Genomic DNA, 12,524 nt, shown 5'->3' with positions numbered 1-12,524 from the left:
ATAATGATAAATGATCATGAATAATGATTGTTCTCTATATAGTCTCTAGAAATGTGATTAAAGTTTCACAAGTTATCTGGCTTATCAGTGAACAGTTTACATGCTTGTATGGGAGCAGCATATTGATTCACAGTGTCTCATCATTGTCATCAATCTGAAATTAGTGGAGGAATGTGAGACCCTCCCCATCACTTCAGACTGTATGCTCATATGATCTGATATATAGCTGGGTGTTTTTTTATGGTTTCATTAGCCTGCTTTTGGATGTTGGTTCTCTGCAGCTTTAAATGAGTAATTCCACCAGTAGTTAAAAAAATCAAATGGATGTATTCTTTATTATTTCTACACAATATAATTTGGAAGGAGAAGTCCCCGAGGGTATGATAGCACACCCCTCTGCCACGTTATATTATATTCTGGTCAAATAATGGAGTCAAATATATGGATACCACAACAACAGCCTAGCAAACCTTAGCAACCACCTGGGATAGCACATCAATGGCCTAACAACCCCTTAACAACCACCGGAGATACCATAGCAACTGCCTAGTAACATCTCAGCAACCACCTCAGAATTCCATTGCAACTGCCTAGCAACACATTCGCTACCACCTGGAATAGCTCAACAACAGCTTAACAACACTTTCGCAACCACCTGGGCTAACACAGCCATGGTCTCACAACACTTTATTACCTGGGACAGTATAAAAATGGCTCAGTATCATTGTAACAACCACCTTGGATACCCTAGCAACAGCCTAGCAACACTTTAGCAACCACCTGGAGCTCCATAGAAACTACCAAGCAACACCATAGTAACCACCTGGGATAGACAGTAATGGCTTAACATCTTAGCAATCATCTGGGACAGTATAGTAGCAGCTCAGTTACACCTTAGCAACCTTCTAACAACAACAAAGAAATGCCCTAATAACGGAATGCTATAGCAATTGCCTGGAATAACTATGGAAACTGGCTTTGTCAAGCCAACTTTAGTGATAACATTACTAAACTTTTAACAACACTCAATGCCTTTTTCATAATTTCAACATGTAACTTTCTAAAGACAGTGGTCATAGTCGCAGTGGTAGAAAAAGAAATGAATCAAAGGAAGAAAATTAACATGATGACCTGTAACATTTTTAACTCATGTGTCAGGTGATTCATTAGTCAGCTGTCAGGTTGGGCTCTTGTTTATGTGTTCTGAGATCATGAAAGTGTCAAAAAAGGGTGTATTTGAGAGGTCCTGTTACCCAGTGCATTAGTCCAGCTATTGATGACGCACATCAGCTGATTCCTCTGCATTCGAGAACTATTTAAGGGAGCGTACAGATTCTGTCAAACACTGAAACCTGCTATCAACAGGAAACCTGTTCCCTGAAGACCTGAAGAATTTTCTATCTACAGCTGTCTCACAGATTTATTTTGTAAGTTTTACTGATTTTCTTCATGGAAAGATGTTTATGCTGGATATGAAGGCATTTTTGACTAATCTGTATGTTAATTAAAATATATGGTGAGGACTAAGAGGACATATCGAGAACAATGCTTATCAAACAGGTTCACTTTATTGTATAAATTTATGGTACCATATCAGAGGGAAATGTGGTACTACGGTGATTCTGGTCACAGAGCTCCATTTTTATTTCGTCAATCCTCAGTTTCCAAATGCTTGAGGCTTATCTAAATTTTGTTTTGCACCACTAAAATGTCACAGGTAACGTCTCCTTCTGAAAGGTCTGATATCTCTTCCATGCCCATCATATTTGTGCAAAAAATCTGTATAGTAGAATATTCTGCCACCTCTCCTGTGTCTGCCAAACCTTCAGGCAGGCCGGTGCTGTCATGTGGGTGTTTTGCTTTGCCTTTCTACCTCTAAATTTGATCCATTTTCAGATCCTCCACCAGCTCCTTAGAAAAACCTACTTAGAGATGTTTGTTGAGTGTTAGTACAACGTTTAAAGAGTCAAAGAATTTATTAAGGTATGGAATTGTGATCACTTGTCTTCACTGACCATGCCTAAGGACAATTCTTGACCTGCCAAATCAGTCCCCATGAGTCATTTAAGGCCTAAGGAGTTCATTGCGTTCTTAGAATTTACTGGATGGGTGTCCCAGTTTTTTTGCAGGTTTGCACATTTTTCTATTTTTTAGGTTAATCCAATATATAGCAACTATGCATTAAAATGAGCAGAAATGCATTTTAATAGCTTGCTGTTGTTTTTTCACTTCAAAAGCAATAAATTGCATGTTTCATTTGCAAGCATTAGACAGATTTTAATATACAAACTCTTCAAAGTTTGGTTCCAGAAATTTTCACTACAGCAACAATAGTCCACACTGAATAAATAATTACTCATAAATACTCATTATAGGCCCATGAAATGTTAATAACTCCTACAGGAAATACATTATTCATTAAATTCAGTAAATACAGTATTCATTAAATTACTCAAGGCTAAACTGTATATGCAAGTATAATTATTTGTTTATTTCCAGGAAGAAAAGTATACCTGTATTTATTGATTGGCTAAAGAGGTTTTAAATAAAGAGCAAAAAGAGAAAAGAACAGAGCGCAATCACAGATTATTCTGTTAACTTAGTATTTGATGTTTGCAATGAACTGAAAAACTGAAAATCCACATTACTTCTATAAATTAAAACAACCAGCCATTCTGGGATGTAGGTAAAGTACCATTTAACCAGGGTGGCTGCAAGCTGAGTGGTAGGAGAAGTGAGCCCACAACCTGATGGTCACTGGTTTAAATCCCAGGACTGAGTGGGTATACCTGGCTGTGCCCTCAACTTCCACCAACTACCAGGTTATGGTAGTTCCTAGGACTGACTATTTATACTGGGCAAGGCACTCAACTTTCTGCAACCAGAAGGTTGTGGGTTCAAATGCCAGGGCTGATTGGGTATACTGGACAAGGTACTCAACTTCCTGCCACTTGAAAGTGGAGTGTTCAAATACCAGAGCATACTGGGTAAACTGGGTAAGGCACTAAATTGCGTGCAACCTGAAGGTTGTGGATTTAAATACCAGGGATGACTGGGTATACTGGACAAGGCATTCAACTTCCTGCAACTGGAAAGTTGTGGGTTCGAATACTAGGACTGACAGGGCATGCTTGGCAAGACACTCAACCCTGCTACCCCAAGTGTTCTGCTGATCTCCTGGCAATGCTGTGCAGCTCCCAGATTAGGCATTGTCATTTTTTCCTTATTAAAGAAAATATTCTTTTTACTCAACTTTCATATTTTGATCATTTTGATGTTTCTTGCTTCTATGTTCTTCAATCTGAATTATGAATCATGAGCCCAATTCATATGTTGCTTGTTGCTTTTATTTTAGTGTTTGCAGTAAGATCTACACCATGTCCTACCTGGCACCTGTCCTTGAAATTGGTGGAAATGGAGGCACCCCATTCGACTTCCGTGGTACTGACAGTGGAGCATCACTGGAAAAGATAGGGGTGTGGGCAGGAGGCTGGCAAATAAAATGCATCAAGATTTGGCTCACCAACGGAGAGTACAGGGAGTTTGGGAAACCTGAAGGAGATTACTCTGAATATGCATTTAAACCAGGAGAGCTTATCACCTCTCTTTCACTGTGGGATAATGCAGAGGGGGATGGAGCTGGAACACGTCTAGGTGCCATCAAATTTACAACAACTCTTGATGGCTCCTTCTTTTCAAAGATGACCGATTTGGATCTGCAAAAAGAGTACCCAATTGATGTCGGCTCTGGCATTTGCATGGGAATCGTTGGATTTGCAGGTGAAGACATCGATAAGTTAGGGTTCCTTTTCATCAATCCCATCAAGTCAACTTTCCTTACCAACATCACTTATCCCACCCTTTATGACGTCATTCCTCAAGTGGCTACTGAGGAACTCAAATCCATGACTTACCAAAACGACACTAGTGTTATTCAGGAATATACACTAGAAACATCAGAGAAGGTCATCAGAAAGTCCTCCTGGTCTGTGACCAACAAGATAGAAAAGACCTTCAGCGTGACAGTAAAGGCAGCAATTCCAGTGGTGGCCGAAGTGGAGAGTAGATTCAGCTTCACAGAGGGAAAAGAAGATACCTATTCTCTGGAGTTTGCTGAAGAAATAGAGGAGAAGGTGTCAGTTCCTGTCCAAGTTCCTCCTGGAAAGTCGATGTATGCAAAAGTCAGCATTGGCCGGGCTGTCATTGATCTGCCCTATACAGGCACTGTGAGGATCACCTGTTATAATGAATCTGTGCTGGAGTTTAACATCAGTGGAATCTACAGTGGCCTCACTTACACCACTGCAGATGTTCATGTGGTAGAACATGTTAAATGGCAGGAGTAAGCAGGCCGTAATCTGATATCCATTAAGAATTTAGAGTGAGGTCTCTATAAGAAATGCAAGCAAATCTGATTAGTTCAGCTCTTTCTCTTTCTCTCTGATAGGTAATCATTTGTTGTTTTTTCTTTAATTTATCTTGTAATTAAACAAGATTTGAATAGGCATAATCATATTAGCGCATGACATATAGCCATATGTAACCAACATTGGTAGATCATCAGCTTGATTCCCAGTGATGCCACAGCCATCCATTGCCAAGAGTCCAAGAGATAACTTACCCCCTACAGCATCAACTGTTCATATCTGGAAGCCCAAGAGGGAAACATTTCGGATGGGATTGTATGATAGAAGGAGTGCCAGCTAGCAGGGAAACTGAGTAAAACAAAAAACAACATGATATAATTTTGTTCATCTAACTGACGTGCAGCTCTAGAAACATTAGCCAAGCATTTCGGCCAGAATTGGGCCTAGATGCAAACTGAAGTCTGGGCGGATGAGATTCAGGTTGGTGTGCAGTATTTGGCCCAGACGTGGCTCAACTGTCTTTTGTTATCTGGGTAGATGGACTCCTATTGTAGTGCTATTCATTTTTGCCATGATTCTGTCCTTGCTCAAAACAAACAGAACAAAGTAAAGAAGTCAGGCTTGACTTTTTGATTCAGTTTGTAAATTAAATATAAATAATTCATAATACCTCCTGACTTCTAAGGGTTAATATGATCTGCCATTTATATATAATGCATAAGAATGTCACAGTGTCAATGACCACAAAGGAGCTCTCTAACTAGAGTTTTGTGGTGGTCATTACAGGTCAACTGGTAAATAATGTGCAAATTCACAGAAGAAAATGTTACAATCACACAACAAGAAGTTTGTCTTACCACGTTCATCAATGCCTGCTATGCAATAAAGTAGATTTGAAAATTAACGAGGTCCTGGACATTTCCATATATCAATCCTGAGACAAAAGGAAATGGGGGAAAAACAAGAAGAAAAGGAAAAAGTTGTTGTTTCTGCTTCATCCATGCACAGAGACACACCCTCACACACACCTAAAAAAAGAGGAAAACAAGTACAAGCGGCTCACCTGGAGGTTCTGTGGAAGAATGAAGATTTCAACAAAAAAGCAACAAAATTTCTCAGTTTTAACAGTTAATGTTTTTGTACTATTTTCAAACAAATATAGAGTTTAAATGAATGACCACTGAAGTGACAAAACAACTGATCATGCTGGAACTCACAGTACCCTGGGAAGAGCATATTGAGGAAGCAAATGAGAGGAAGCATGCCAAGTACCTGGAGCTGTTGGAAAAGTGCAAGGACAGAGGCTGGAAGACATACTACAAGCCTATAGAGGTGGGCTGCAAAGGCTTTATAGGGGTGTCAAAGAAGAGGGCCATTCGATCTGCAAGCAAAGTCACAGAGAAAGCCACCAGATGGCTTTGGATTAAGAGGGCTGATCCATGGACAGTTGCTGCTGGGACACAAGTTGGGACCCGGCTGAGGTCCCAAGTTGGGGTCCGAATAATAAATAGCAGGTTTAATCAAATATCAAGTTACCTGAAAGTTAACCAAGTTACATTGATTTAAACTTTTCATTAAAAATGAATGATTAAACTCAACATTCTAGAGGACTCTTACTGTGATAACAGAAGCAGAAGAAGCAGAAGAGAATTCGGCTGACTATATGAAAAATATGTTGAAAAAACAGAATTTTCTCTCTGTTAATAATCCTCCCATACAGGCCGAAGGGGAACTGAAATCAGAGGCAGAAGTCGAACCTGGTGACTGGGTTTTCATAATAGTCATAAAAAAGAAGTCCTGGTCAGACCCACAGTGGGAGGGACCATTTCAAGTATTTTTTCATAACAACCCCCACAGCAGTAAAAATAGCTGAACATCCCTCATGGATTCATATCTCTCATTGCAAGAAGGTACGAGAACTCTCTGACCATGGTCGAAATAAATCTGCCTAAGAGTCTCTTGAGGACTAGCCCGGCTACAAAGGGGAGTGAAACCAATAGGGTCACTCATCTCAACACCGGTGAAGAAATTGCAGAGGTCCAGAGACAGTAGTGAGCAGAATCGACCATGGCCAGACTGGCACTGTACTGCTTATTCATTATCACCTACAGGCTCTTTTCTGTGAAAGGTGTTCACACTCCAATTTATCGGGGTAACCTGTACTATGGGGGCCCCCGAGGATCAATTAAGCCTCTAATAATGAAATATCAGGAGGGTGTTACTGGAACTGTAAAATTTGACTTGTGCCAAGTAATTAAATGCGCTGAACGGAGAACTAGTTAGATTTGGGCAGAGAAATATGTATGTGCAACTCCCTTAGTAGAGACTTCTGGACTCACCAAAGGTAGTTGGAGTGATAGTTGGCGCATTATTTTAGTGTTATTTGTAACTCGGGGACTTCAAAGTGGGGCTACACACTTACTCAAGCCTCATGTGGATCTGAATCCCTGATCCAATGCATGATGATCTATCAAGGCCAACACACCCACAAGCTGTTCTGAAAATGATTGTAATCCAATGTACCTCACCCATAAGAACCCAAAAGCCTCGGATGCTGGCCTATGTGTGCTCGGCGTTTATGTCTCCAGACATGACCCAAACCATTCGTTTCTACAGATGATCTACATAGCCAAAACCACCAAGGTTAGCAACTGCATAGCATGCTCTGCTAGTAGGTTCCCAGCTAGGAACAGCTCCATTAGGTTAACACAGGCCAAAGCAGCGGCAGGATTAGAATGTGCCCTGCAGCTGTTCACACATGACAGATTTTCTAATCATATATGTCAACTTCTTTCTTATTTGTTCCCAGCCACCAAGCCCACTATGCCGCCTGGTGTTCTGGCCTTACCTGGAAATTACACCTGCTTCTCTAGGTCCTCTGGTCGGAAGAACATCACAACACTTCCCTGGTGCGCGTACACCACTGACATCACCTCTAACACTGGTAGTTAATAGTCTGTGTGGTTCACCACCCATACCATGGCACGCACTGATTTGTGGTGGCTATGTGGGGACAGGAAGCTGAGGGCAGTGCTGCACCAGTCCTGGCAGGGCTCCTGTGCTTTGGTACAGCTCCTTATGCCCCACTGCGGCTTTCTCCACACTGCCTGAGAAGCTCAAACACTACCACCGTCAGAAACACGATGTCTCAGCACCGGGAGCGTTTGATAACTCCATTTATACAGATGCAATAGGGGTCCCTAGAGGTGTTCCAGATGAGTTTAAGGCTAGAAACCAGATTGCTGCAGGGTTTGAATAAATTTTTCTGTGGCCAACAATGAATAAGAATGTAGATTGGATTAACTATTTGTGCTACAACCAGCCACGATTCATTAATCACAGCCGGGACGCTTTAAAAGCTGTCCATGAACAGTTGCAGGCTACGTCACTTATGGCATGGCAAAATAGGATTGCTCTGGATATGTTATTAGTGGAGAGTGTTGGTGTATGTAAGATGTTCGGTGATTTCTGTTGTACTTTCATTCCCAACAACACCTCCCCTGACGGTAGTTTTACCAGAGGCCTCCAAGGTTTGGAAACTTTGTCCAAGGAAATGCATGATAATGCTGGTATTGATAACCCTTTAACCTCCCTGCTCGAATCATGCTTCGGAAAGTGGGGTGCACTTGTCTCTTCTGTTGTAGTTTCTATTGCAGTAGCAGCAGCTCTCATCACCACCTGCGGATGCTGTCTCATCCCCTGTGCAAGGGGCCTCATCCTGCGCTTCATCAACTCTACCGTCACGAAAGTCATGCTGTATGAAACCATCATGACCGAGGAGCCTAGTTATGAGTCCATGTTACCAATGGAGAGGTGTAATGCCGTGGCACCAAAGAGAGAAGTTGAAGAACCCAATTTGTAAAATTAAAGACAGTGATAGTGAATGGCCAATGAAGCGGCCTGCGAAAACCTAGCGGAGTGCAAATACACCCCAGATGAACACACTGTCATTTTTCTTTATCATGTATGCTCTCCACATTTACTCAATGATTAACCCTTCACATATAGTATAATCTCGAGGGATATGTTAGAAAAATCAGTATTATACTCCATGTTAATTATCATATCAATGTTGCAATTCAATGTTGAACAACCTTCAATGCTTCCCTATTCTAGCCATACAATTTGTTTCATCACTGGCCTCCTAGTACACTTCTCCTTCTTTGACTTATTAAGGGAAGTATCCTGATGAGTATCTATATTGTTCTAATGATATACTGAGAAAGGGAGACCCGGGGGGGTATGACATGTGCTGGCTCATCACGGGGTGATGGGAAGTGTCAACTCATCTGGCAACTGGAAAGGAGATGTAAATCTAAAGCGTGTAAATATAACCACTAAAGGTACAAAAGTGATATACGCCAGGTATACTTTGAGCATTTGCATCTAGACTATGTTCTGTTTGTAACTGCACCCTTGCTGCAGGAATAAAAACTTCAAAGACATCGGTGGTCTCAGGCTCTCTCAATTGCTTCCTCAATATGCTCTTCCCAGGGTACTGTGAGTTACAGCATGATCAGTTCTTTTTGTCACTTCAGAGGTCATGATTGTTTCTGGCTGAAATGATGTTACTACAGTATGATGTAGGAATTTAAGCTGCTTGCCAGGTCGACATGCAGTTGCCAGTCCGAGGCTATGTACAGGAGGCCTGCTCTTGTTTTTGGCTTCCACTTTGATGAAGAAGATCGGCTTCCTTGGGTTGGAGTCTGCTAAAACTGATGGCAGTGGCTATACTCACAGCAACCGCTTCAAGCACCTTGTCATGGCACCTATGATAACGGCCTTCTCGCAGGGCCTTTGGCCGGCTGCTGAGGAGATATTCTAAGGTTCCTCTACCAGAGCAGAGTGGGCAGGAATGTCTCTTGCTCTTGCCACAGGCGTGAAGGTTTCTTGGGTTTGGTAGTAGTAGTGGTAGTAGTAGTAATATACTAGTATATACTAGTAGTATATAAACATGATTTTACAGTTGAAAAATTTCATGATGAATGGATCAGAAGAATTGTTTGGAAGAAAATGTCTTTACATTAATTTACATTAAACATAACAAACGTTTTAGCTTTCTCTTGTAAAGTTGCCATTCTGGAGATACTTGGGACAGTGACAATATTTTTGGACAGCAGCAATATTATTGTAAGGTTTTTATGAACCAGTCTTAGGAACTGAATATTAGAGGGTGGGGTCTAATACTTCCGAGAAATTCAGTATCAAACACCACACCCTTCGTCTGTGACCTATATAAGAGAGCTCACACACTCTGCCTATCACTGAAACCTGCTACACATCTTCCTCGAAGAGATTTTACACCTGTTTTCTGCAAACAGCTTTTTTTCTCGTAAGTATTTTTCTTTAGAAATGGTTGTATTGTTTAGTAATTCTGCAGACTACAATGATGCTTTGTTTCATTTTGACTCTGCTTTGACTGAATAAACAGCAATGAGTAAATAGAACAATGTTAGTAACTCATAACAAACAGTCAGATGCAACAGTTTACTAATCAAACTTTGTATCACATTGTAGTGCACATTGTAGTGCACAATTCATATTTCGCTGATGTTGGAACAAAACGTTGTATCTCCAAAATGGTAACTTTACAGGAGAAGGGAAAAAATTTTCTTTACTTTGAATGGAAGTGAATGGAACCAGACTTTTTCTGGCCATTTCTTTTGGTTCATTCATCATGGAATTTACAGACAGCAAAAACAGCAACAGGTATTTTCAAATTCTGTGAAAAACTGAAAAATGAAAAATGGAGATATGAGGTTTTCTTCTGACAACAGTGATTTATTTGCTGAGTGTTACATACTGGCCAAAAATAAATACAATGTGTGTTTCATTTTTTCTCCAATATGTTAAATTCAGCAAATATGCAAATTAATATTATTATATAAATGAATGTGCTACTTTATTGTAACCATTAAAGGATTGAGTCTAGAAAAGTTATAAGTATTGTATAAATGTGAGCAAATGCATTTGATTCTTAATTTATCTTTATGTATCATCATGTATCAAAGAGCAACCCCACTCAGAGGGTTATGACATTAGCAGTAATGATTGTCCAGATGTTCCAGTAAGGGTCAGTAAGGGTCACTGAACCAAACAAATTAACATTTTTATTTTTGAGGTTGTGAAACTAATAGACCAAACATTCTGATAAGCATGTTGTCATATTTTATTCCCTAGATTTGTTTTCCTGTTTGATTGATAGAAAGTAATATTTATGTTGTGTATATATATATATATATATATATATATATATATATATATATATATATATATATATATAATGTTTTTTCAGGCTTTAAAAAGCTACACCATGTCTTACCTGGCACCTATCCTTGAAATTGGTGGAGGCGGAGGTAGCGCCTTCAACTTCAATGGCATTGACTGCGGAGCAACACTGGAAAAGATGGGTGTGTGGGCAGGAGGCTGGCAGATAAAGGCCATCAAGATTTGGCTCACCAATGGCCAGTCCATGCAGTATGGAAATCCTGGTGATGGGCCTTATTCTGAATACACATTTAAACCAGGAGAACAAATCACCTCTCTTTCACTGTGGGGGAACGGAGCTGGAACCCGTCTAGGTGCCATCAAGTTTACGACAACACTTGGCGGTACCTTTTTTCCAAAGATGACCTCATGGGGCCTTAAAACAGAGTATCCAGTTGATATCGGCTCTGGCATCTGCATGGGAGTCATTGGACGCTCAGGCTCAGACATCGACTGCTTAGGGTTCATATTCATCAACACCATCAAGTCCACTGTCCTTACCAATGTCAATTATCCCACCCTTCATAACATCATTCCTCAGGTGGCTGTTGAGGAGCTCAAATCCATGACTTACCATAATGACACCACTGTTGATCAGCAGTATACTCTAGAAACTACAAAGAAAATCATCAAAATGTCCTCCTGGTCTGTGACCAACAAGATAGAATCGACCTTCAACATGTCAGTGAGAGCAGGAATTCCAGAAGTGGCAGAAATTGAGAGTGGATTCAGCCTCACAGTGGGAGTCGAATCTACATACTCTTTAGAGTATTCCGAAGAAAACGAGGAGAAGTTTTCTTTCCCTGTTCAAGTCCCTCATGGAAAAACAGTGGATGCGAAGATGACCATCGGCCGGGCTGTTGTAGATCTTCCATATACTGGTACGGTGAAGATCACCTGTTATAATGATTCTGTGCTGAAGTTCAACATCAGTGGAGTCTACAACGGCCTCACTTACACCACTGCAGATATACAAGTAAAAGAACATGATGAAGCCTAGTTAGGCTTCCCCAGCAACTTAAAGAGATTCACATGAGGGAAAAATCTGAATAGTTAAGCTCTTTCTTTTCTGTCTGATACATTCTTCTCTATACTATAACACTTTTCTCCTTTTTCTATGCTAGATTGATCGGTGTGGGCTGTTGCTTGATTGCTCAGAATATATCGTTAGCAATTTATTAGAATGATGTATAACCATAATATCAGAAAGCAAGCAGGCAAAATAAGGCAAAAAGCTTTCCATTCTTTTTAAGCATTTCTTTGCAGTGAAACTTTGATTTATTAGTGTTGATTACTTATTGGTTCATTGGTTCTTCATGAATTTCACGTTATGGATGTATTACATGATGTGTATGTGACTTTACATTCCCAAGTAACTTTACAGCAAGATTGTGCTCAATAAAATGAGATTTTCAATTTGATTCGCTTGATTCTTTATGTGAACAATAACACACACACACACACACACACACACACACACACACACACACACACACACACACACACACACACACAAACAGCTTAACCCTGAGTGCAACAAACAAAACTTGGTTTTATTGTAAATGAAATGAAAACAGCCAGTCTGTAGTGTGAATAGCTTAGACTTTTATCACCAGTAGAACAGAATCAAAAATTTGTTCTCCAAATACGACAAAAATGGTGTGAATGGTCTCTTTTCCACTGTACATTTGAACGGTTCTGGGCAGGAACAGAGTAACCGTTCCAGTGGCATTTCCACATGGACCATGTGGTATCATTAGTTTGGCATGCTAACAGCTCTGCTGGCTGGCTAAAGCTAAGCTGATGCATGTTTACATGATAATGATCCAAATCTGAGTCAGGCTGAAGATGTTGGAAGGACATGAAGCTGAAATCAAACCCATTATCTCA

The 12,524-nt window shown here is 40.4% G+C and overlaps 2 protein-coding genes across 3 annotated transcripts; both read left to right on the top strand.

Moving 5' to 3' along the window:
* The first annotated feature begins 1,353 nt into the window (after nucleotides 1–1,353).
* Nucleotides 1,354–8,812, top strand: LOC108416907 (aerolysin-like protein). Of its 2 annotated transcripts, XR_005129272.1 has the most exons (3): nucleotides 1,354–1,427; nucleotides 3,356–7,010; nucleotides 7,177–8,812. XR_005129272.1 is itself a non-coding variant. In XM_017719402.2 (2 exons), exon 2 carries the CDS (start codon nucleotides 3,378–3,380, stop codon nucleotides 4,344–4,346), a length of 969 nt encoding a protein of 322 aa, XP_017574891.1. In that variant the 5' UTR covers nucleotides 1,354–1,427; nucleotides 3,356–3,377; the 3' UTR covers nucleotides 4,347–8,812. The 2 variants fall into 2 exon arrangements, 1 of the variants encoding a protein (XP_017574891.1); XM_017719402.2 differs by having other exon boundaries at nucleotides 3,356–8,812.
* Nucleotides 8,813–9,599: 787 nt separating this feature from the next.
* On the top strand, nucleotides 9,600–12,055 carry LOC108440524 (aerolysin-like protein). Its single transcript, XM_017719418.2, has 2 exons — nucleotides 9,600–9,699; nucleotides 10,663–12,055. The coding sequence occupies exon 2, from the start codon at nucleotides 10,681–10,683 to the stop codon at nucleotides 11,632–11,634; it is 954 nt and encodes a 317-aa protein (XP_017574907.2). The 5' UTR covers nucleotides 9,600–9,699; nucleotides 10,663–10,680; the 3' UTR covers nucleotides 11,635–12,055.
* The last annotated feature ends 469 nt before the right edge of the window (nucleotides 12,056–12,524 follow it).

Source organism: Pygocentrus nattereri, chromosome 21 (assembly GCF_015220715.1).
Source record: "Pygocentrus nattereri isolate fPygNat1 chromosome 21, fPygNat1.pri, whole genome shotgun sequence".
Taxonomy (NCBI): Eukaryota; Metazoa; Chordata; class Actinopteri; order Characiformes; family Serrasalmidae; genus Pygocentrus; species Pygocentrus nattereri.
Note: the sequence above shows the minus strand (reverse complement) of the source record. Positions and strands in the feature narration are given on the sequence as shown.

Bases quoted from the DNA above. Each gene is read 5' to 3' on its own strand.
- LOC108416907 (XM_017719402.2), top strand. From the start codon at position 3,378: ATGTCCTACCTGGCACCTGTCCTTGAAATTGGTGGAAATGGAGGCACC.
- LOC108440524 (XM_017719418.2), top strand. From the start codon at position 10,681: ATGTCTTACCTGGCACCTATCCTTGAAATTGGTGGAGGCGGAGGTAGC.